This window comes from Lampris incognitus, chromosome 19, assembly GCF_029633865.1.
Source record: "Lampris incognitus isolate fLamInc1 chromosome 19, fLamInc1.hap2, whole genome shotgun sequence".
Taxonomy (NCBI): Eukaryota; Metazoa; Chordata; class Actinopteri; order Lampriformes; family Lampridae; genus Lampris; species Lampris incognitus.
In genome coordinates this window covers 9,742,082-9,767,508 of record NC_079229.1, presented here as the reverse complement: position 1 = coordinate 9,767,508, position 25,427 = coordinate 9,742,082, and the positions used below count along the sequence as shown (strand labels likewise).

General features: G+C 53.3%; 1 protein-coding gene across 1 annotated transcript in view; it reads left to right on the top strand.

Annotated features, from left to right (window-relative positions):
• The window catches only part of LOC130130154 (sodium/hydrogen exchanger 9-like), a 162,885-nt gene extending 137,458 nt beyond the window's left edge, over positions 1–25,427 (top strand). The window contains exons 17-19 of the mRNA XM_056299891.1: positions 9,578–9,654; positions 22,424–22,520; positions 23,764–25,427. Coding sequence (XP_056155866.1) covers positions 9,578–9,654; positions 22,424–22,520; positions 23,764–24,015 — 426 coding nt within the window. The 3' untranslated portion in view covers positions 24,016–25,427. The remainder of the gene's footprint in view (positions 1–9,577; positions 9,655–22,423; positions 22,521–23,763) is intronic.

The following is a 25,427-nucleotide window of genomic DNA, read 5'->3' as shown; positions in this document are numbered from 1 at the left end:
GATCTATTTGTACATTGTACTCCTACTGGTCTGAACTGTCAGGTCTTTATGGCAAGAGGGAACGTTCCATGTGGACTCCTGGAGCACCAAACTAGCTCGAGAGAGTTCTGCAAAAACCAGAGGTCTCTCTCCGCTCCCACCGAGACCGTGCTGCAGATTTCTGGCATTAAAGCAACTTTTTTTTTTGAAAATACATTTATTGGCATTTACAATTTTAGCATATACAAGTCACATATTGAATAATTTAACAGAGTAAACCCCTCACCTCCCCCCACCCCCCTCCTGACATTCCCAGGTCCATCCATCCATCCATTATCTGAACCACTTATCCTGCTCTCAGGGTCGCAGACCCTATCTACCTCTACGGTACTCTCTACCTACCCTGTCTACCTCTAGGGTGCTCTCTACCTACCCTATCTACCTCTAGGGTACTCTCTACCTACCCTGTCTACCTCTAGGGTACTCTCTACCTACCCTATCTACCTCTAGGGTACTCTCTACCTACCCTATCTACCTCTAGGGTACTCTCTACCTACCCTATCTACCTCTAGGGTGCTCTCTACCTACCCTATCTACCTCTAGGGTGCTGGAGCCTATTCCAGCAGTCATTGGGTGGCAGGCGGGGAGACACCCTGGACAAGCCACCGCGCCATCACAGGGCCAACACACACACACACACACACACACACACACATTCATACCTAGGGACAATTTAGTACGGCCGATTCACCTGACCTACATGTCTTTGGACTGTGGGAGGAAACCAGAGCCCCCGGAGGAAACCCACACAGACACGGGGAGAACATGCAAACTCCCCACAGAGGATGACCCGCGATGACACACCAAGGTTGGACTACCCCAGGGCTCGAACCCAGGACCTTCTTGCTGTGAGGCGACCGCACTAACCACTGCGCCACCGTGCCAACCTTCCCAGATGCTCCAGGAGAAATACAGATTAAATAAATAATGAAATTACATACAACTAAATCGAAAGACAAAAAAAAATTAAAGAAAAATAAATAATCAGCATGGTTCACCTATTCACAAAAAAACCTCTCGGGTTACAGTCTATACCAGTTGGGCCGTTCCTGACTCGAGTCGAGAGGCGTCCCGGTCTGTTATACTGGTTAAAGGGCCAAAGTCAGTCAGAGAAGGTGTCCAGACTTTCTTGAACTTGTCCCTGTTACCCCTGAAGGTAAATGTTATCTTTTCCAACTTGAGATGAAACATGATACCCCTGATCCACCCGACACAGGATGGGGGTCTTGAGCTCTTCCAATTTAAGAGTATTAGGCGCCGAGCTAGTAATGTAGTAAAGGCCTCCAGTTTATACACGTTAGAGGGCCAGTCACAGTCTTCCGGTCTCACGTGAAAGCAGCTTTAAGAGAGTCCGTACTGAATCGAGGGATTTAGGAGGTGATGCAATGCTCCGTTGTTTTCATCGCTTTAGAAGAACTCAAGAACCAGCGCAGCAAGGCAGGATTATGACGCATCACTGGCAATTTATGGCCAGATTGTTCGTTTGAGCCTATGACTCAAGATGATAAATCTTTTACTCTATCTTCCGGACAAACTTGTTCTCCTCTGTGGCGAGCATGCAAGCCAAAAGCAAAAGCAAAACATCCCGCTGTGAATCCACAAGGTATGGCACCCATGTCCCAATTTCATCATTTTAGTCTGGATTTTAACTTTGTTATTCAGCAAATATGAAACATACCAGACAGTGTTGCATTGTTGTGGACACTTGCCCGGACATTTTAAAGAGCTAAATAGGATAATTTGTGTTACCATTATCTAGGCGTCATGGTGGCCCAGTGGTTAGCGCTGTCGCCTCACAGCAAGAAGGTCCTGGGTTCGAACCCCGGGGTTGTCCAACCTTGGGGGGGGGGGGTTCCCAGATCGTCCTCTGTGTGGAGTTTGCATGTTGTCCTCATGTCTGCAGTGGGTTTTCTCCAGGTCCTCCGTTTCCACCACCATCAAAAAGAAACATGCATGTTAGGGTTAATACTCCTGTCTGTGCCCCTGAGCAAGACAATGGGAAAAGAAGTGGAGTTGGTCCACGGGCACAGCATGAAGGCGGCAGCCCACTGCTGCTAGCTACACAGATCACAGCTAGGATGGGTTAATTTGCAGTAACTAAATTTCCCCAAGAGCATTAATAAAGGAAACTTAAGTTGTACTTCCATTCTGTGTGTACTCCCCTCAATAACAAAGCAGCATGACTAGAATTTATTTAGCTGTGTTAAGTGTTTATGAGTTCTGCCATTGTGCTTGGGAAGAGTTAAATGCCGGGTACTTCATATGACTCCATAGATGTATACATACAGTGATTAGGTTCCTTCCTTCCCCCACTGCCTTGCCATTTCCTCATTCCATACTTGTTTATGAGGACGTAGATGAGCACTTAGATAAGCTCTTCCAGTTGCGCCAAGGCCGGCTTCCAGGCCTTCAAGGAGGTGGAGAGGTCCTCCTCAGACTTTGTTTTAAAATGGAAGAAAACTCCCTTGTGGTGATATAGCATGAAGGACTGTGAGTTGGCAGGATTCTCTGAATGTGCACGCTTTGGGAGTCGGGGGTGTCAAGTGCTTTGCTATTGGGCACCTAGGCAGTAACAGTGACACGGTGGCTGTAGATACCACCATACCAGTGGTGGGCAGGGTAGATGCACGCGCTCTGCCAGTTTGCAGAGTCATCATTAATCATTGCCAGTTGCTGGAATTCAGTGCAACAGTCTTCTGGTTGCAGGTGTGACCTTCTGCCTGTAACGGTAGAAGTTGGATGGATGCAATTAGTTTTTGGCTAATGAGTAGCCCAGGTCAGTTAAAAAATGGCACACGGGTAGAGCTTTGCATCGGTCAAATGTGCATTTCAAGCAGCTTAATTATTCCCATAGTCAGAGGATAAGCTGTGTTCGCCGGCTCCTTCGGTAACATTGTTTCATACATTCTTCTCTTTTAATTAACGTGTGTGTGCAGCTTTGTATAGTGACAGGCGCGGGCGCGAGTCCATGAATACTGGGGATAGCGTCCAGCACTCTTCCTGTGCCCCCGTCCATAGGATTAGTGGTTGTGTCGGGAAGGGCATCCGGCGTAAAATTTTGCCTAATCATTACACGGATTGACAAGACCGTACCGGATCAGTCGAGGTTCCGTACAGGATAGGCTGAGGCCCGGGTTAACAACGGCCGCCATTGGTGCTGCGCCCCTCACGTGGTACCGATGAAAACTGTACAATCTGCTGCGGCGACCCCTGAAACACAGGGAACAAGCTGAAAGAAGAAGTGTGTGCAGTTTTGTGTGCAGCAGACATATAAATAACAATTACGTCCAGGTGGCGTGGTGGTCTATTCTGTTGCACACCAACATGGGGATCGCTGGTTTGAATCCCTCTGTTACCTCCAGCTTGGCCGGGCGTCCCTACAGACACAATTGGACGTGTCTGTGGGTGGGAAGCCAGATGTGGGTATTTGTCCTGGTCAATCACTAGCGCCTCCTCTGGTCGGTCGGGGTGTCTGTTCAGGGGGAGGGGGAACTGGGGGGAATAGCGTGATCCTCCCACACGCTATGTCCCCCTGGCGAAAATCCTCACTGTCAGGTGAAAAGAAGCGGCTGGAGTCTCCACATGTATCGGAGGAGGCATGTGGTTGTTTGCAGCCCTCCCCCGGATTGGCAGAGGGGGTGGAGCAGCGACCGGGACGGCTCAGAAGAGTGGGGTAATTGGCCCCGTACAATCTGGTTGAAAAATCCCCCCAAAAAAAAAAACAGTTGAGTGCAAACCTGAAAATGTTCTTCATTGCAGTTATGGACACATCACGCGTGGTGATGGTGTCTAGATACTGCACCTGCGGCAGTACTGACAACCGCAGGGAACACAAGCACAGTCTCAGCTCTTGTCGCTACATAAGTGTGTCTGTGTGGCATCACTTGTGACGACACATTAAAACGTTTGATACTGATTAGAACTGAAAAGGGGAAAAGCTTAGCATCTCCCGCTCAGTGTTTTCACGTGATCCGCTTCAGGACGTCTCGGGTTTACGTCGGACATGAAAACAGTCTTCAGCTCCTACTCAGGCATGACATGAACAAGGAGATTGCTGATTCGAGATGTTGAAATAGCCAATAGTCATTATTACAAATTCCTTTGATAATGACACATTTGAAGAAAATCCAATACGGAGGGCTCGGCTAATGAGGTCTATTTATAACGACGAAGAGACCCGATGTGATATCGCCTCGTTCTGCAGCCGTAATGATTGAAGGAGGTGTTGTCCCGAGACGCTTCTGTAATAACCTCTGTGATATTCACTTGGTTAGGCTTTTCATTAACTACACCCAAATTGAACGTCCCGTAGCTTATCCATTATCAAACTGAGAACGGATGGACAGCGGGTGGCGGCAGTCATGTGACCAGGAGAAATATCACGTTTAGGATTGTCCACAGTTCAGTGAGCAAACGCTGAGATCATCTAGAGATGATTAGTGCCAATTTAACTGTTCATCAGATGAGTTAAGGTTGGCTGTGTGTGCACTGCGCTGCTCCCAGCCACCAAACAGGATGAGCAGAGTTTAACGCAGAGATAACGAGATGTTGGCCTTCCACTGTGATTTGCATTATCTATATTATAACGAGGCGGCACGGTAGCACAGTGGTTACCGTGGTTGCCTCACAGGAAGAAGTTTCCGGATTCGAGCCCCGGGGTAGTCCAACCTTGGGGGTCGTCCCGGGTTGTCCTTTGTGTGGAGTTTGTATACGCCACACAGAGGACGACTGTGGCAGTGGAGAGGAAACAGAACCCTTCAGGATTCACACTGGAGTCAAGCGGGGCTGTGTCATTGCTCCTACCCTGTTCTCCATTTTCATTTTCATTTCTGCTATCTTCCATCTTATGGGTAAATACATGCCTCAAGGAGTCAGAATCATGTACAGAACCGACAGACAACTCCTGAACATCAACAGATTCAGGGCTAAAAGCAGAACCACCACCATATCCATCATGGAGCTGCAGCATGCTGACGACAGTGCCCTCGTGGCCCATTCAGAAGAGGACCTACAGTGCATTCTGGATGCTTTTGCCAAGGCATACAAGCAGCTTGGTCTGGCCCTTAACATAAAAAAGATCCAGATCCTCTACCAGCCACCACCCAACATAAATAACCCTGCTCCACCCCCCAACTATCTCTGTTGACAAAACCAGACTGGAAAATGTGGACCACTTTACATACCTCGGAAGCCTCCTATCCTCCAAAGCTAATATTGATGAGGAAATACACCACTGCCTCAGTTGTGCCAGTGGGGTTTTCTCAAGACTGAGGGAAAGGGTCTTTGAAATCCACAACCTCCAGGCCAGGACGAAAATTCTGGTCTACAGAGCGGTAGTGTTGCCCACCCTACTGTATGGATCAGAATCCTGGACCACATACAGCAGGCACCTGAAGGCACTAGAGGCACATCATCAGAGGTGCCCCCGAAAAATCCTCAAGATCACCTGGGAAGATAGACGCACCAACACCAGCGTCCTGGAGGAGGCTAACATTCCCGCTATCGCTGCCACCATCGCCCAGCACCAGCTCAGATGGACTGGCCATGTCATCCGTATGCCTGACTCTCGTCTTCCAAAACAAGTCCTACACTCCCAGCTTCTCACAGGACAACGTGCCCCGGGTGGTCAAAAGAAAAGGTATAAGGATAACATCCAAGCGAACATCAAAAAATGCCACATAGACCCTAAGACCTGGGAGGACACAGTAACCAACAGGGCGGCCTGGAGAAAACGTGTCCAGGAAGGAGCTGCACTTTATAATAATGATCTCCGACGTGCTGCAGAAGACAAGCGCAGACTCAGAAAGGAGGGAGTCTCCACCAAAAAGGCCCGAACCAATCCCACGATTACCACCAGCCACCCCTGCCCACACTGCACCAAAATATGCGGCTCCAGGATCGGCCTCTTCGCCCACCTGAAGACCCACAAGGCCCAAGAAGGAGGACAGTCATACTCGACCCCGAGTGACCACCGATGATGATGGAGTTTGGATGTTCTCCCCATGTCTGCGTGGGTTTCCTCCGGGGGCTCCAGTTTCCTCCCACAGTCCAAAGACATGCAGGTCAGGTGAATCAGCCGTACTAAATTGTCCCCTAGGTATGAATGTGTGTGTGTGTGTGTGTGTGTGTGTGTGTGTGTGTGTGTGTGTGTGTGTGTGTGTGTGTGTGTGTGTGTGTGTGTGTGTGTGTGTGTGTGTGTGTGTGTGTCAGCCCTGTGTGATGGCCTGGTGGCCTGTCCAGGGTGTCTCCCCGCCTGCCGCCCAGTGACTGCTGGGAAAGGCTCCAGCGTCCCCGCGACCCTGAGTGCAGGATAAACAGTTCAGGTAATGGATGGATGTTATAACGAAGAAGAGTGAGCCCAATTGCCATCACTGTGGCAAATAGGTTGACTGACTAAATAAATAATGTTATTATTATTATTTCTTTCGTGTTTCACATCCTGTAGAGCCGGGTCCAAACTATGGACCTGAGGCACTATAGGGCAGATGTCACTTGATTGACAGTACTCGTCGTAATATGTGTGCTGTCCCGAGTAGGAATTGAGTAGGGGTATTATTATTATATGTACAGCTGGAACTGCTGATTTTATTTTTCATGTGTGCATGATGGAGGGCTAACGATCCTCCCTCCAGCATGTAATGTGATTTCATCCTGTCATCACAGCTCTGTCGCTTACAGCCACATCAAAGCAAAGACGGCTTTCAAATGGAGAGAATGTGCTTCACTTCCTGCTAGATGACAGTCCACACTCACACATCCTGCACCCGAGCTGGCACGGGGCCATCTGAGCTAACAACCCCCCACCCCACCGGAACACACACACACACACACACACACACAGCAAAGACACAGAAACATCAACACCTATACACACACACAGACACCTGGAACACAAATACATATTTACACACACACACCCACTCACACACACACACACACACACACACACACACACATACACACACTCCTCTTGCTCCTTCCCAGCAGCCGTCCTACTCCTGATGTTACCTGTGAACTGGGAATGGGACAAAGGTCCCGGCAGCTCCTAGGCATCTTGGGGCCGGGGGACGGACGAGAGAGGAAATGGCGTGGCCAGTGGGGCTGGAGGGGAGGGGCGTCATGGCGGAGCGGCAAGGCTTCTTGGGGCCGGGGGGTGGAGGAGAGAGGAAATGGCGTGGCCAGTGGGGCTGAAGGGGGAGGGGTGTCATGGCGGAGCGGCAAGGCTTCTTGGGGCCGGGGGGTGGAGGAGCGAGGAAATGGCGTGGCCAGTGGGGCTGGAGGGGAGGGGCGTCATGGCGGAGCGGCAAGGCTTCTTGGGGCCGGGGGGTGGAGGAGCGAGGAAATGGCGTGGCCAGTGGGGCTGGAGGGGAGGGGCGTCATGGCGGAGCGGCAAGGCTTCTTGGGGCCGGGGGGTGGAGGAGAGAGGAAATGGCGTGGCCAGTGGGGCTGGAGGGGAGGGGTGTCATGGCGGAGCGGCAAGGCTTCTTGGGGCCGGGGGGTGGAGGAGAGAGGAAATGGCGTGGCCAGTGGGGCTGGAGGGGAGGGGTGTCATGGCGGAGCGGCAAGGCTTCTTGGGGCCGGGGGGTGGAGGAGAGAGGAAATGGCGTGGCCAGTGGGGCTGGAGGGGAGGGGCGTCATGGCGGAGCGGCAAGGCTTCTTGGGGCCGGGGGGTGGAGGAGAGAGGAAATGGCGTGGCCAGTGGGGCTGGAGGGGAGGGGCGTCATGGCGGAGCGGCAAGGCTTCTTGGGGCCGGGGGGTGGAGGAGAGAGGAAATGGCGTGGCCAGTGGGGCTGGAGGGGAGGGGTGTCATGGCGGAGCGGCAAGGCTTCTTGGGGCCGGGGGGTGGAGGAGCGAGGAAATGGCGTGGCCAGTGGGGCTGGAGGGGAGGGGTGTCGTGGCGGAGCGGCAAGGCTTCTTGGGGCCGGGGGGTGGAGGAGAGAGGAAATGGCATGGCCAGTGGGGCTGGAGGGGAGGGGTGTCATGGCGGAGCGGCAAGGCTTCTTGGGGCCGGGGGGTGGAGGAGAGAGGAAATGGCGTGGCCAGTGGGGCTGGAGGGGAGGGGTGTCATGGCGGAGCGGCAAGGCTTCTTGGGGCCGGGGGGTGGAGGAGAGAGGAAATGGCGTGGCCAGTGGGGCTGGAGGGGAGGGGCGTCATGGCGGAGCGGCAAGGCTTCTTGGGGCCGGGGGGTGGAGGAGAGAGGAAATGGCGTGGCCAGTGGGGCTGGAGGGGAGGGGCGTCATGGCGGAGCGGCAAGGCTTCTTGGGGCCGGGGGGTGGAGGAGAGAGGAAATGGCGTGGCCAGTGGGGCTGGAGGGGAGGGGCGTCATGGCGGAGCGGCAAGGCTTCTTGGGGCCGGGGGGTGGAGGAGAGAGGAAATGGCGTGGCCAGTGGGGCTGGAGGGGAGGGGTGTCATGGCGGAGCGGCAAGGCTTCTTGGGGCCGGGGGGTGGAGGAGCGAGGAAATGGCGTGGCCAGTGGGGCTGGAGGGGAGGGGTGTCGTGGCGGAGCGGCAAGGCTTCTTGGGGCCGGGGGGTGGAGGAGAGAGGAAATGGCGTGGCCAGTGGGGCTGGAGGGGAGGGGTGTCATGGCGGAGCGGCAAGGCTTCTTGGGGCCGGGGGGTGGAGGAGAGGGGAAATGGCGTGGCCAGTGGGGCTGGAGGGGAGGGGTGTCATGGCGGAGCGGCAAGGCTTCTTGGGGCTGGGGGGTGGAGGAGCGAGGAAATGGCGTGGCCAGTGGGGCTGGAGGGGAGGGGTGTCGTGGCAGAGCGGCAAGGCTTCTTGGGGCCGGGGGGTGGAGGAGCGAGGAAATGGCGTGGCCAGTGGGGCTGGAGGGGAGGGGTGTCGTGGCAGAGCGGCAAGGCTTCTTGGGGCCGGGGGGTGGAGGAGCGAGGAAATGGCGTGGCCAGTGGGGCTGGAGGGGAGGGGCGTCATGGCGGAGCGGCAAGGCTTCTTGGGGCCGGGGGGTGGAGGAGCGAGGAAATGGCGTGGCCAGTGGGGCTGGAGGGGAGGGGCGTCATGGCGGAGCGGCAAGGCTTCTTGGGGCCGGGGGGTGGAGGAGAGAGGAAATGGCGTGGCCAGTGGGGCTGGAGGGGAGGGGCGTCATGGCGGAGCGGCAAGGCTTCTTGGGGCCGGGGGGTGGAGGAGAGAGGAAATGGCGTGGCCAGTGGGGCTGGAGGGGAGGGGTGTCGTGGCGGAGCGGCAAGGCTTGCATCCCTGGCCCCATTCTTGGTCTCTTTCTTATGGAAATTAACAAGTGTAACTCTACAAAGGGGTGGCTGGTAAGGGCAGAGTGGGAGAGGCGGTGGGGTCTGTCCCAACTCCGGAGGGGGGGGGGGGTGGCAGCTCTATGTTGTCTGTAGTTTTTTGGGAACAGCATGTTCCCATTTGAGCCTGTGGTCTCCGTAGTAAGAGTCATGGGATATGGCTTGCACCCTCCAGAGGTTTCAGGTGTGTCGGCCGTCCCAGCAGGCGAGACATGTGACTGCCGTGGAGGGCTATTGTGCAGCACTGGGGTAACAGTGGTTTTTCTCATGCTCCCCAGGTCGACACAGGAAGACCGCGTGCACAGGCGGGTCGGCCAGACCGAACAGCGGGCCTGTGGCACCGTCTGGACTCCAAGTATCCTTTCACCACCTGAAACACACACCTGCACACACCCACAGCCGCTCGTGCACCCGTCTGTGGAATAGTCCTGTGCATTGATTAGAAAAGGGAGAGAGGGGCGTCTGGGTGGCGTGGCGGTCTATTCCGTTACCTACCAACACGGGGATCGCCGGTTCGAACCCCCGTGTTACCTCCGGCTTGGTCGGGCGTCCCTACAGAAACAATTGGCCGTGTCTGCGGGTGGGAAGCCGAATGTGGGTATGTGTCCTGGTCACTGCACTAGCGCCTCCTCTGGTGGGTTTGGGTGCCTGTTCAGGGGGGAGGGGGAACTGGGGGGAATAGTGTGATCCTCCCATGCGCTACGTCCCCCTGGTGAAACTCCTCACTGTCAGGTGAAAAGAGGATCAGTTGTACTTGGCCAATTACCCTGCTCTCTGAGTTGTCCCGGTCTCTGCTCCACCCCCTCTGCCCATCCGGGGAGGGCTGCAGACTACCACATGCTTCCTCCGATACATGTGGAGTCGCCAGCCGCTTCTTTTCACCTGACAGTGAGGAGTTTCGCCATGGGGATGTAGCAGGTGAGAGGATCACACTATTCCCCCCAGTCCCCCCCCCCCTGAACAGGCGCCCCGACCGACCAGACGAAGCGCTAGTGGCTAGTGCAGCGAGCAGGACACATACCCACATCCAGCTTCCCACCCGCAGACACGGCCAATTGTGTATATAGTGTATGTATGTGTGTGTGTGTGTGTGTGTGTGTGTGTGTGTGTCTCGGCCCTGTGTGATAGTTTGGCGGCCTGTCCAGGGTGTCTCCCCGCCTTCCACCCAGTGACTGCTGGGATAGACTCCAGCATCCCTGAGACCCTGAGAGCAGGATAAGCAGTTCGGAAAATTGATGTGTATATATAGTGTGTGTATATATATGGTATATATATATATATATTATGTGTGCGTGAGACTATAATATCCACCCCACCCCTCTGTGTGTATGGTGACTACAGTGAAGGCCTGTAAGCAGAGAATGTCACGTCTTGATGGAGGTGGGGGGGATGGGAGGACGGGTGGGGGGCTAAAAGAAAACACTAGTTATGTGTTCTATGGCTGGACCTCATATGAGCGCTGCGTCGAGATGACCTAATTAGCTGCCGTCAATGCCCTCGTGACCCGGCATTGCGGTTTCTTAGGAACCAGATCATGTTTAAAGACTCCCCACCACAGCGATACGACAAGACGCAGTTCAGAGGTCGGCTAATGTCTCCACTTCTCCTTTACAGTGCAATGCAGCGTTAAGGCTTTCCGGGCCGAGCGGCGGGCGGGAATCGGTCCATTTAAAGGTGACATATGAACACTGTGGATCAACCACTTACTTGTTGTGTCTCAGACATGGCCAGAAAGATGGGGCAGTTTACAATGTGTGATATTGGGGCCGTCCGAGTGGCGTGGTGGACTATTTCGTTACCTACCGACACGGGGATCGACACAGGGACTTGGTCGGGCATCCCTACAGACACAATTGGCCGCGTCTGCGGGTGGGAAGCCGGATGTGGGTATGTGTCCTGGTCGCTGCACTAGCGCCTCCTCTGATCGGTCGGGGCGCCTGTTCAGGGGGGAGGGGGAACTGGGGGGAATAGCATGATCCTCTCACGTGCTACGTCCCCCTGGCGAAACTCCTCACTGTCATGTGAAAAGAAGTGGCTGGCGACTCCACATGTATTGGAGGAGGCATGTGGTAGTCTGCAGCCCTCCCTGGATACCGGCAGAGGGGGTGGAGCAGCGACCGGGACGACTCGGAAGAGTGGGGTGATTGGCCAGGTGCAACTGGGGAAGCAACCCCCCCCCCCAAAACAAAAAGAATGTGTGATACTGTAGAAACCCGGATGCACGGGCACGCCATGTCACTTCTGGAACACAAGGAAGTTGTAGTTGCCTTTCAAAGGTCAGCTTAGCTCTTAGATAAGCTCCTCCGGTGTGTTGATAATGACAGTTTTATTGCGGCAGATGCAGTGTGGGCAATATATGTCATAACTGGGCCTGTTGTGTCATGTTATGGCTGGCTTTTCCTAACATTGTGTGTGCAACGCCGTACAGTGCAAACACGCCCCCACTGGGCCTTAGCCAAGGAGCTGAGCTCAGATGAGGTCACGGCTCATCTGAAGGAAAGGGCTGGATTCCGCTTCCCTTCCATTGTCACATTTCCATTATTCATAGCCCATTATCATGACACCATTCTGCTGTTGTGGTGTTATGCAGGATCCCTTAAACCAAAACAACTACTGTAAGATGAGGATGATGTCATATGCAGTAGGCCAGTTAAAGAACAACAGTGACCCAGGGCCAGAAGTGTCCTAGCGGTTGGCGTTATTTCACACACTGCTGTTGTCAGAACACCACATCAGCAAACAAAGTTTGCGGTGGTGAAGATGGCAGAAGCTGTGTCCCTGCGTAAAAGCGCTGCTCTTAAGTCCTCGTTTCAGTATGGCAGCGACGTCTGCCAGTCCACACCAAGTGACTGTGGTTCCCCGAGCTGCAGAAGTTACTGCCACCATGGCTAAAATGTGCGGGGAGCGACTTTCTGGTTGGGTTTGTTGTAGCAGAACAATGACGGAGGCGATTAAAAAAGATAAAATAGGGCGTCCGGGTGGTGTGGCGGTCTATTCCGTTGCCTACCAACACGGGGATCACCTGTTCGAATCCCCGTGTTACCTCCAGCTTGGTCGGGCGTCCCTACAGATACAATTAGCTGTGTCTGCGGGTGGGAAGCCGGATGTGGCTATGTGTCTTCGTCGCTGCACTAGCGCCTCCTCTGGTCAGTCGGGGGCGCCTGTTAGAGGGGGGAGGGGGAACTGGGGGGAATAGCATGATCCTCCCATGCGCTACGTCCCCCCTGTGAAACTCCTCACTGTCAGGTGAAAAGAAGCGGCTGGCGACACTACATGTATCGGAGGAGGCATGTGGTAGTCTGCAGCCCTCCCGGGATCTTCAGAGGAGGTGGAGCAGCGACCCGGACGGCTCGGAACAGTGGGGTAATTGGCCAAGTACAATTGGGGAGTAAAAAGGGGGAAAATTCCATATAAAAAAGATAAAATGAGCATATTTACACAGTGGATGGCCCGGTGGCGCAGTGGGTAGCGCGGTCGCCTCACAGCAAGAAGGTTCTGGGTTCACGCCCCGGAGCAGTCCAACCTTGGGGGTCATCCTGGGTCGTCCTCTGTGTGGAATTTGCATGTTCTCCAGGTGCTCCGGTTTCCTCCCACAGTCCAAAGACATGTAGGTCAGGTGAATTGGCCACACTAAATTTCCCCTAGGTATGACTATGTGTGTGTGTGTGGGGGGGGGGGGGTATGTCGTTCCTGTGTGATGGCCTGGCGGCCTGTCCAGGGTGTCTCCCTGCCTGCCGCCTAATGGCTGCTGGGATGGGCTCCAGCATCCCCACGGGAGAGCAGGATAAGTGGTTCGGATGATGGACGGATGGATGGCTATTCATACGGTGTTACTCGCTCGCCACATGCGCTCGTGTGTCTCCGACAGACCCGTCTATTCACACCGCTCCTCTAATGAGAGAAGGTGGCGGCTCTTGCCAGTCCAGCCAAGTGAGTCAGTATCCGTAGGCTACAAAGCAAGTATCCATAGTGCCCCCCAACGCTCACACGCTTGCACACCCACACACACATGCGCACACAGCGTGCACACACACACAGCGTACGTTTAAGATTTCCATCACTATGCTATCCATCTAAACCGCTCATTTCCTGCAACACAGCTATGCAGTCTCCGTTTCCATAGAAACTAGATGGATCTGAACAGCACGCCCCGTGGCTAGAGTTTAAAAACTCAACGCAGGGTTGATTAGTCTATTCTTTTTGTGCACCTTGTTGTACTGAACTGCCATTATGTGGATGCAGGTGAGAGCGTGAGTCAGGCCTGGATCGTGTGTGTGTGTCTGTGTCTGTGTGTGTGTCTGTGTCTGTGTGTCGTCTTTGAAGTAGACCAAGTGAGGCCGGCCTCGGCTCACATCCTGCTGCCAGGTAATTGAGCCGCAAACTCTGCTGTCGGTATTTTATCCCCAAGGCGCAACCCGCTGCCGGCTCCTTTAACCGTTTCCCTGTCAGGCCGGCTTTAAGGCTCATTAGGAACAATGCTCCACCCCGAGCATTGATTTTGACCGACAACAAAGTCCGTTTGATCTTGCCAGGTGAAGTGATTTACAAACTGCAGTTTACGGGCCTGCCAGGGAATGTTCTTGTCCCGGCGCCGGCGCCCTGGAAGCCACCTGCGTGTCAGAGACCCAGGGTGACTACATCAAATGGTTCAGCGGTTCTCAGGAGTGATGCGAGAGATTAATCTCAGCGTGCCGTCCTTTTTTTTTTTGCAGGTACTGCGTGGTATGCTGCTGCGGTAGCAGCTCCGCCTATGAAAACGCCAGCTTGGCTAAAAGGTTTTCTGGAAGGCAGAATCATCTGGAAGGCAGAATCCTTCCTCGAAACTTTGCCGCTGACAGTTTTTTGCAAATGAAAATGCAATGCACTGCACTTTGAATGAGATCAAGTCAGAAGTGTGTGTTGGGGGGAGGGGGGGGGGGCTTTGACCTACAATACAATATCACATACAGCAAGAGGACAAGCTTTTTGTGTTAGCCTAGAGGATAAATACAAACCCTGGTCAAGAGTAAGGGTGCACGTATCAGGAATCGAGAACAATTTGTCATTTCTTTCGTGTACGCAAGTACACAAAAGAAGCGAAATTCTGTTTCCTCCAGCCCACAGCAGTGCGACGCAAAAGACAAAAACACACGTCCCAAATTTCCCAAAAATGACACTACCAAAAACATACAAAAACAGAGAACAAAGCAAAAACAACACAAACAGTTAACACCACAGTCCACTCGGTGCAACGCAGTCCAAAAAAGTCCACTGCCCAGAGAACGAAGGCCAGCCAGGATGACTGTCGGAACTGCCGGTCTGCATGAGCTAGCAGTTAGCTTAGCCTGCCCCGCTTCCGCGTCCTGTCACACCGCCCTCGGTGTTCTGTCTTCAGGCGCAGCTCCGGCAGGGCCGTGGTCCCTGGGCCCACCGGACGCAGCAGACCAGGCTCCCCTAGCCGATCCAACGCCAGCTCTCCCAGCCAGACACCTTTCACACACCTCCCCGCACTCCACAAGACGACACTAAAAACAAAGTCAACGCTAGGCGAGGCCGCCGCCAGACCGTCCTCGGTGTTATCGGAACTGCCGGTCTGCATGGGCTAGCCGTTAGCTTAGCATGCCCTGCTTCCACATCCTCTCAGACCGCCCTTGGTGTTACTGCTTCACAGCTCCGATCAGGGCCGTGGTCTCTGGGCCCGCAGGATGCAGCAGACCAAGCGCTCCCAGCCGATCCAGCGCCAGCTCTCCCAGCCATCAAACGAAGACAAAACAAACTTAGACGCAGACGTGGACAAAAACACGGCATCGCACACCGGAAGCGGAATATATTGTAACGACCACGGATGACTAGACTTGCTAACCCTTGGCTAGCGGGTCGGACCCTTTAGTCGACTGGTTAACATAGTCGCCCATGGTGCAGGAGACCCGGGTTCGTATCCCGGCTGCACCCCAAATTCGCTACGATGCTTACACTACTGTGTACGTGCACCATATTAATATGCATATATGTATGCATGCTCACGCACCGTCTTGTATTCTGTTGTGTTGTCTTTGACGGTAACCTTGATGTACTCCTCCTTCCTGCCGCCTTCTAGGCCAGAGCCCTCTTGTAAAGCAGATTCTAATCTCCGCGAGACTTTCCCCTGGTTTGAGTAAAGGTTAGAGTAAAATATGTTTGAGTTTTGCGTGTGCTGAGGTGCAGTGTTAGGATGTGATATGAACCGGAGTCTGTGGAGGGGGGTGATGGTGGTGGGTGGATGGGTTGGGGGGGGGGTTGGATATGATCCCTGGCTCAGATAAGGGTGCTTGTGAGTGTACATGTCTGCAAGTCAGGGAAATATTATTACATAGGAGAGAATAACCACTTTGTCACTGGCTGGAAGCGCCAATTGGGCCACTAGCTGCAGGCAACTGCTGCCTACCTTTTACACAACCCCCCCCCACACACACATACACACACACACACAAACGAACACTCAACAAAAAGTGACTTTGGCAATTGTAATAGCGTAGTAAAGTGTAGAACACAAGGGTATCGTGCTGATGCAAACACCCAGACGCCTCAGCCCTGCAGGTCCCGGGGAAGTCATTACTCCCCCTGTCTCCCCCACCCCCACCTCCTGCGAGACATTTATAAATAAATCCTGTTTGCTGTCAGGAGGGTGCCCGTATCCCCCCCCCACACCCCTTGTGCGTTGCTGATAACGGCGCAAGACTGTAGGAAAAAGCACCAAATGACGTATTAGATCTTCTGTGGCCCTCGTTTTCCCTTTGTTGTTCTTGGGGGGGGCTGTTTTTTTGGGGGGGGGTTACCCTTATGCCTGGGAACTGTGTTGTGTGCATCCCCCAAAGTCGCACACATTCATTATGCGCCCTGGTGTACAAAGGCCGCTTTTGTCCGAAAGCGATAGTATTTGCGGAGCGGTGTTGTCGTGCTCGTCCAGGACCCAAGCGGACCAAGGAAGAGGATGAACATGTTTTTGGAGCACGCGGTTTTCTCTCCTGTCAACTTCCCTTGAACCTACAACTGGATTTTATTTTTCCTATCAAGAAGACTTTCGTAGGTTGTTGTGGCACAGGGTGGTTTGGAGGTCACAGAACAAAGACAAATCCCCCCCCCCCGTCACGAAGCACAACACAAAGGTCTGTGTTTTCAGCTGTACATTAGCATTTCCCTCTGCCTGTCATTCTGCTGGTCCCTCTGCCAGTCCCTCTGCCTGTCATTCTGCCCATCCCTCTGCCCATCCCTCTGCCTGTCCCTCTGCCCATCCCTCTGCCTGTCATTCTGCCCATCCCTCTGCCAGTCCCTCTGCCTGTCATTCTGCTGGTCCCTCTGCCAGTCCCTCTGCCAGTCCCTCTGCCTGTCATTCTGCTGGTCCCTCTGCCAGTCCCTCTGCCAGTCCCTCTGCCTGTCATTCTGCTGGTCCCTCTGCCAGTCCCTCTGCAGGTCCCTCTGCCTGTCATTCTGCTGGTCCCTCTGCCTGTCATTCTGCTGGTCCCTCTTCAGGTCCCTCTGCCAGTCCCTCTGCCTGTCATTCTGCTGGTCCCTCTGCCAGTCCCTCTGCAGGTCCCTCTGCCTGTCATTCTGCTGGTCCCTCTGCCTGTCATTCTGCTGGTCCCTCTGCCTGTCATTCTGCTGGTCCCTCTGCCCGTCCCTCTGCCCGTCCCTCTGCCTGTCATTCTGCTGGTCCCCCTGCCTGTCCCTCTGCCCATCCCTCTGCCCGTCCCTCTGCCGGTCCCTCTGCAGGTCCCTCTGCCTGTCATTCTGCTGGTCCCTCTGCCTGTCATTCTGCTGGTCCCTCTGCCTGTCCCTCTGCCCGTCCCTCTGCCTGTCATTCTGCTGGTCCCTCTGCAGGTCCCTCTGCCGGTCCCTCTGCCCGTCCCTCTGCCTGTCATTCTGCTGGTCCCTCTGCAGGTCCCTCTGCTGGTCCCTCTGCCTGTCCCTCTGCCGGTCCCTCTGCAGGTCCCTCTGCCTGTCATTCTGCTGGTCCCTCTGCCTGTCCCTCTGCCCATCCCTCTGCCCGTCCCTCTGCCGGTCCCTCTGCAGGTCCCTCTGCCTGTCATTCTGCTGGTCCCTCTGCCTGTCATTCTGCTGGTCCCTCTGCCTGTCATTCTGCTGGTCCCTCTGCCGGTCCCTCTGCAGGTCCCTCTGCCTGTCATTCTGCTGGTCCCTCTGCCTGTCATTCTGCTGGTCCCTCTGCCTGTCCCTCTGCCCATCCCTCTGCCCGTCCCTCTGCCGGTCCCTCTGCCCGTCCCTCTGCCTGTCATTCTGCTGGTCCCTCTGCCCATCCCTCTGCCCGTCCCTCTGCCGGTCCCTCTGCCCGTCCCTCTGCCTGTCATTCTGCCTGTCATTCTGCTGGTCCCTCTGCCTGTCCCTCTGCCTGTCCCTCTGCCCATCCCTCTGCCCGTCCCTCTGCCGGTCCCTCTGCAGGTCCCTCTGCCCGTCCCTCTGCCAATCCCTCTGCTCGTCCCTCTGCCAGTCCCTCTGCCGGTCATTCTGCTGGTCCCTCTGCCCGTCCCTCTTTCCGTCCCTCTGCTGGTCATTCTACCGGTCCCTCTGCCGGTCCCTCTGCAGTGCTGCTGTTGTCATCTCACTTCTCACTGTACTTGGTACATCTCCCTCCACAAAGTCTCGCATTGGCACATTATTCAGGTCAGATTTTATTACTGAGAAAGGGGGGTAGCGATTTCGGGGGGGGGGGCAGCCGGGAACCGCCGCAGCCGGGACGCGAACCCGGGTCTCCCGCACCACGGGTCTCCTTCGAGGAGCGCGTCCCCGCGCTTCAGCATACCAGCTTCCTCGCGCCTCTGGGCGCACGCGCTTCCGATTGCTTCACGGTCTCACCGTCGCACTTCTGACACGAATGTAGCGAATTCGGGGGGGGGGGGCAGCCGGGACTCAAATCCGAGTCTCCCGCACCATGGACGTCTACGTTAACCAGTCGACTAAAGGGTCCGAACCGTTAGCCAAGTGCTAGCGAGTCCATTCATCCGTGATCCATCCGTTATCCGAACCGCTTATCCTGCTCTCAAGGTCGCGGGGATGCTGGAGGCTATCCCAGCAGTCACTGGGCGGCAAGTGGGGAGACACCCTAGACACAGGGCCAACACACACACACACACACACACACACACACACACACACACACACACACACACACACACACACACACACACACACACACACATACATTCATATCTAGTGACAATTTAGTATGGCCAATTCACCTGACCTACTTGTCTTTGGACTGTGGGAGGAAACCAGAGCCCCCGGAAGAAACCCACGCAGAGAACATGCAAACTCCACACAGAGGACGACCCAGGACCACCCCCAAGATTGGACTACACCGGGGCTCGAACCCAGGACCCTTCTTGCTGTGAGGCGACCGCGCTAACCACCGTGCCGCCGCCTCCGTGATGGTTGCAGTATATTAGATGTGTTAGCTATACAGCACGCTGAGACAAAACTAGTGTGAAGGGCCTAATGCTTGCATGAGCAGAGATCCAGCTCCGTCTCTCCGCATTGCATTGTGCTGTAATCAGAAAAGCATGATGTCAGTGGTATTCTTCCTGGCAGGGATCCTGCAGAACAACGGCACGCCTCGACAGTAAGATGACAGCTGCTGTGCGTGTGCGAAGGGAGCCGTTTGTTTGATACCGTTGCGTAGAAGTTTGTCTCCGTGCCAACGGTACAGTAGATGGATTTACTGTAATGAAGATGTCAGCGAAACGTGGAGGGGGGGGGGCTGTGTCATTGTTTCTGCTTTTACTGCGCTCTCACGACGTCTCGTGTGAATGAGAAGTCCTCACTTCTGTTTCCTGTTTCTATTTTCTGCTTGTGTAACTCCTCGAAGTGTGACAGCCAAAGCCCACTAGAGTCCCTTCCAAGCGAAAGACGTCTCTACTCGAGTGACACTTTGATTGACGTGCATTATGTCTCGTGTCAGCATACGCGTTGTGTGCCACTCTTCAATGAACACACTAGACAACGTTAACAGAACGTCGGGGTAAAAAAAAAAAGCTATAAGAAACCCCCACATTTTCTCACAAACATCTGTTCGGCCCACGGCACTGTCCAATTAAAGCCTTTATGCGTATATGAAACACATACGGGGTGACAGAAGGTCGACTACTCTTCCTCAGAAGATAACCCACTTTTACTCCTCTCACCTTTCGGCTTAAGAAATGCCTTCTCAGGCATGCAAACTTCCCACCTTTCGATGAAATTCGCCGTTTTGAATCCAAAATAGGTCACCTACGTGATTCGTGCGGATCCGCTGAGAAATCATTGGGTGGGTGGTGGTGGGGGCTGCCTACTCAAAGACAATGGAGCGCGAACATCTGATACTGATACATCGACTGTCAACAAAACGCAGCAGCCAATCAACTCACTAGTCACAGTAAAGCGCGAGCCCAGACCGTCGACCTGCCGTGACGTGACGTGACGTGACGTGTTGGGGGGAGCGAAACGAAGCCAAGAAACTACAGAGAAGGCGTCCTATCTATCCTATCAGGCAGACGGGTGAAAAGTTTCAAGTTGTACATATCAAGTTACATCCACAAGTCCGTCCGTCCGTCCGCTCATCCTCATAGTTGTGGACGTAACTTGATATGTACAACTTGAAACTTTTCACCCGTTTGCTGGTATGTGCAGGTGAAAGTGTGTCGACAGTTCTGTGCGTGTCGTTGACATGTATCCATGGTACGTCTTGCAGGCGTCGCGAAAAATATGCCATTGTCAATAGCACGCGCCAACAAACAGGAAACTGGTATGACCGCTGCAGTAGAAACCGGAAGTCGGGACTACAGTTGTGCACAGAGCCGATTGTTAGCAAGCTAGCCAACATTGGGGGGGGGGGGGGTGTCGTCAGGTACGGGGAGATGGGCCGCACACTTTGTAAGAACATCCGGTCAGCAGGAATCACTGACAAACGCCAACGGCGGCACAGCAAGTATGGCTGCCAACCATGTGGCGGTGCTTAGGGGAGCAGAAGCGTAGCGACTATGAATAGGGGGGCGCTAAGTAGTGTAACCGGTTATTTTCTTGCCCGGTGCGGGATTCGATACGGGGTGTACTGCACCACAAGGCGACATCACTAACCGCTCGGCTAAAGGGTCAGACCCGTTAGCTAGGGGGCTAACGTGTCTTATTAGTAGTTTACAGTAGGCTCGTCGCTGTGACGCGTTCATACACATCCATAAAGCCTCTCCAGATGCGTTTTATAATGTTTATTAATGAAAACAAAAAAGAAGGACAAGCAGTTGTACTGGAATGATTAAGCCAAGACCAATCTCTACCTGATGTGACGTCAGCACAAGAATATCGGAGCCCAGAGCCCTAGAGAGAGAGAGAGAGAGAGTTACGTCGATGAGGGGTCAGAACGCGAGAGGGTCACGTGGTTCATGTAGCCGCCGAATAGTTCCACACGAAGCTTGGTCGGGTCATTTAAATGAACTGCTTAGCCGCGATTTCTGGTAACTACTAACCCATATTTTCAGATTTTTACATTTATATATAGATATAGTCCAACGTGACACATATTCTATGCGCATGTGTAGGAACATTAAAACTAATATTTTGTTTGAAATTGAAGAGCTATCACGCTTTAAATTACATCGTTAATTTGATTCAAACGTGCTTGTAAAATGGTCATTGTTAAAATGTCACATGTAGCTTCTTACCTGTAAATTAACCTTTGATTAATGCGAGAAACATAAATACCTCCGCCATAGAAATCCTGTTGCCCCGGGTCGCACCGTTTGGAGCTATCCGGGGCTCCCGTGATCCGCCACTGCTGTTAAATAATTGGCCCCATTGACGTCTACGGAGTTGACGTAACTCTCTCTTTCTAGGGCTCTGAGGAGCGCTACTCGCCCTAATGTGAAACCACACCCATGTGGTTAAAACCGGAAGTGATAGTAACCATGAAAGAACTGTGCAGCCTAAACAAATAATAACACGTCTGAATACACATTTTTTGGCTCGTACAAAAAGGCAGACGGCTGCAGAGAAGAGGGCAAGGCTGAGGCATATGGCAAAACAGCAAAAGCGGGCCCATGAGGCACTGGTCCAGGCCAAGAAGAAAAAAAAACAAGGACAGACTCCTCTAGTCCTGTCCTCCCCACCAGTCCTGAAACACAGGATACTCATTCATATTCACATTTGTAGTTTTTCATTTCACATTTTAACACGACTTCTGGCACCGAGCGGATATGGAGAGTAATAACTGTAATTAGTCATGTATCTGGTGGGGCTGCCCTATGTTAATTTTTTTTTTAATGTGTGCATATATGTAAAACTACATTTGCATTTAATAGATTAAGACTTTGTACTTCATTTTGCTCGGTCCTGTAATTCTGCATTGCACCAGAGCAATCTTAAAACACATCAGACGTGGGCATTTAGTAGCTTGTTTTTAAAAAAAGAAAATCTCCAGGGGGGGGGGCATACCCCCGGACCCCCCCAGTGGGTCTGTGTTTTTCTCTGCTCACGCATCCTTCTCACCTTTTTCACCCCCTAACCAGTTTGCATGCCTGCTTGTAATTCCCCCGAGGAGAGGCTCCACTTGCCCCTCGGCATCTGCAGCGGGAAAAAAAAGGATCATTTTCAAGCCCGAGGTCCTGCCTGGGTCTAACGCACTTGGATGAGCGAATAGGACCTATTAGCCCCACCTTGATTTGCTAAATCTCAGCCGAGGCCGTGAAATCTATCAGCAGAGCACCAGAATTGCTTATTTTCTCATGTAACGACGAAACGTGCCTCTTGTGAGACCTCGGCTAAATACATTACATTTATAGGCGAGTGGCCCGAGGCCTGGTTTGGAATTGGCTGAAAACATTACTTTGCCCTATTCCTGGCCTCGGTGACCGGCAAGGAATACACAATGCTCACACAAACACACAACCACACACACACACAAATGGTGGATACCAAAAATCTGCACTCCCTTTCAAATGTTCTAGTTATACTTGCCTCGGCACCAATGAAGAATACCAATTAAACTGACCTGCTCGCGCTTTCACTTGGCTGTAACAACCTGCAGAAAAGAACAAGTTAAGTGGGGAAACCAAGAGGCAATGTATTATTCAAAATGGCAAATTCAGACTGTCCTCCCCTACCACCGTACCTTAACATGGTCACAGATATCTAAAGCCGGCGCTGACACACTGCGGACCCCCGCTGACCAGCTCTCTGCCAGGGTGGTGCAGGCCACTGGCCAGGCTCTTCAGTCCCCGTGAGGTAAGACTTTCCCTACAGTTGACCGAAAAGCTGTTGGGTACCTTGGCACATCTTGGTAAACCCAACGTAATCCTGTCCTGAAGAAATATAAATGGACATTTTGATTGCTTTTGGTGCACATTTGGCATTTGTGACTTAAATATCAGGATAGTTGTTGATGAAATCTAGTTGTAGTAATGTTAACGCTGCATGAGACATATGACTTTAAGGCATGCCACTTTTTATTTGTTTGTTTGTTTGTTTATTTGTTGTCCAGAACAAATAACCCCCGCCGCCGAGAGGGCTTTTCTCAGTCTTGTGCATGTGGTATCTGAGCCTGTGTTGTGGGCAGTGTGTTGCGTCTCATTGTGGAGCTGTTTTGTGTGCAGATCACAGTAGAATGGATTGCATTAGATATAAAAGTTCACTTTGAGCAAATTGGCGCCCCTGTGCACCCGAGGATTATTTTTGTAATGTAAGGGATAGCAAGACAGCAAGATGGCGGCGCGCTGGGAGCAGCAGCTACTGCAGCTCCCTGTCCCCTATTTCGTTTTTAACATCCACCTGCACGTTGTTTTAATGACAATAAATTGAATTGAATTGAATTTGGGTGGCGCAGTGGTTAGCACGGTCGCCTCACAGCAGTAAGGTCCTGAGTTCGAGCCCCAAGATAGTCCAACCTTGGTGGGTCGTCCCGGGTCGTCCTCTGTGTGGAGTTTGCATGTTCTCCCTGTGTCTGCGTGGGTTTCCTCCCGAGTGCTCCGGTTTCATCCCACAGTCCAAACACATGTAGGTCAGGTGAATCGGCCGTACTAAATTGCCCCTAGGTATGAATGTGTATGTGTGTGTGGGGGGGGGGGGGGCCCTGTGATGGCCTGGCAGCTGGTCCAGGGTGTCTCCCCGCCTGCCGCCCAATGGCTGCTGGGATAGGCGCCAGCATCCCCGTGACCCTGAGAGCAGGATAAGCGGTTCAGATAATGGATGGATGGATGAATTGAATTGGATGTTGGTACCATTTTAGTTAGGGCACTATGATGAGGAGTTCTGTGCCGAATTGTGTTAGCCTGATGAGCTAATAAATATGGCTAATTAAGGCCACGTCTTAACTCTCGTTTAATTTGGTTGAGTGCCGCTAGCACTATTGATATCAATATTGATGTGCTGTTTTCGAGTGAAGCAGAGCACCCGACTGAATAGTAGACGGAGGAGAAGCACATCTTTCTCACACAGCTTGTGAAAATAAGACTTGCCATTTGCCTTTCAGGACAAGGAGCAGCTGCAGGAGATGGCCGACGGCACCCCCGATGAGATGGAGAAAGCGGAGGAGGACCAGCAGGAGCACGTGGGGGGCAACGCCGAACCCGGACACCAGGAAGACCTGGAGGCGGGGGACCTGGGCCTCGGGACGGGCCAGCCTCCAGCTGCTGAGGAGCGGCCCGGGCCTCCGGGAGTCTCCTCCATCCACAGCTTGTCAGAAACGGTCCCCGCTTCTGCCTCTGCCGCCCGCGCAGAATGAGGTCACAGGCCGGCGCATGTTAAAATTCAGACCGGGAGCTCGAGTTACGCAAGGTCCCAAAAGATCACTCGCCGCCTCTGCCCCTCGCACACACACACGCACAGACACGGGTCGGGGGGTTACTGGGAAAAGGGCGTAACAGCAGAGATCATTGTATTTTACGGGGCTGTCTTGTTGTTGCACCCTCTGGGGATAAAATGGCCAGTGCATTTCAGCACTGGAAGTGAAAGGGGGGGTTATTTTTAACAGTCCTCTGGTAGTGGCTGTATTGAAAGTGCACCGTGTTTCCTTTTGTTTTGGGGTTGTTTTTTTTTTCCCACGTGAGCATCAAAACCGGTTTAACAAACCTCGCTCGTGCTCAGATGTCTCATGGTAAATTCAACGCTCCTGCAGAGTCCCGCTTCTGTTTATCTTTCAAACCCGGTGACACCCGAGTCAAACAACTCCCCTCCTCTCTGGTGCCTTCAGCTGCGGGAGGAACGTCGGCGACTATCTGCTGTTTAATAATACGCTCGCTTGTTCGGCACTTTTCATTTCTGTCGAAGCGGCGAAGCGTGGAAATTAACCCGCACCGTCTCCGGCGCCTGCGAATCCGTTAATTGACTTGCGTTTCCCTTTAATCAGCTGGAATGCTATTTTTGTGCCAAAGTAGCTTCGCTCTCCCCTCGGCTCCTTTATTAAACATTTATTGCAGCCCCCTCCCCCAATCCTTTTAACTGATTCAAATGTATTCCATCGAATTCATCACCCCCCCTCGCCCACCCACCCACCACCCACCCCGAACCCCATCCTACTTACCGTCTATTGCTGAACCAGAACGCTTGCCGATGCTTTAAGTGTATTAGCATCATTTAGGGGAGAGGTGATTAGCATTTGAGGCCCGCCGCCACTGTATAGATCGCCACGTTGCCATCTCCCTAGCACATCATCATAAGTCTCCGGGCCCCATCCCCCCCCCCCCTTGAATTAAGCAGGGTGTTGTTCGTGGCACCGGCCCAGTAAATTGAAGGTTAGGCTTTGTGAATATGTAGACTGTTTTCCCTCGTATTAATAGGATCATTGCCCTTGGAAATGAGCACCATGAGGGGGCGGTGGGGTTGGGGGGGGGGCTGCATCATGAATGCGTGGGTGCATCTATGGAATGCTGCTGCTTTAAGGTTCGGCGTGGCCGCCAGAGGAAACGCGAGCTCTTCTCCTCGCTGGTCCGGAGCAGTGTTTTGAACACAGCCGTTGCACTTGTGTTTAGACGGTTAATGACTGCGGCAAACTTTTATCGGGATGCTGGTGGGCTGAGGCGCTGAACTGTTTGAAGTCAGCCAAGTACATCAGCGTTGAGTGCACACGCTCCTCTGTAGCTCTGCCTCTATCTATCCAGCCCAGCCGCTTGTCAATAATACCCCCCATCAACCGCA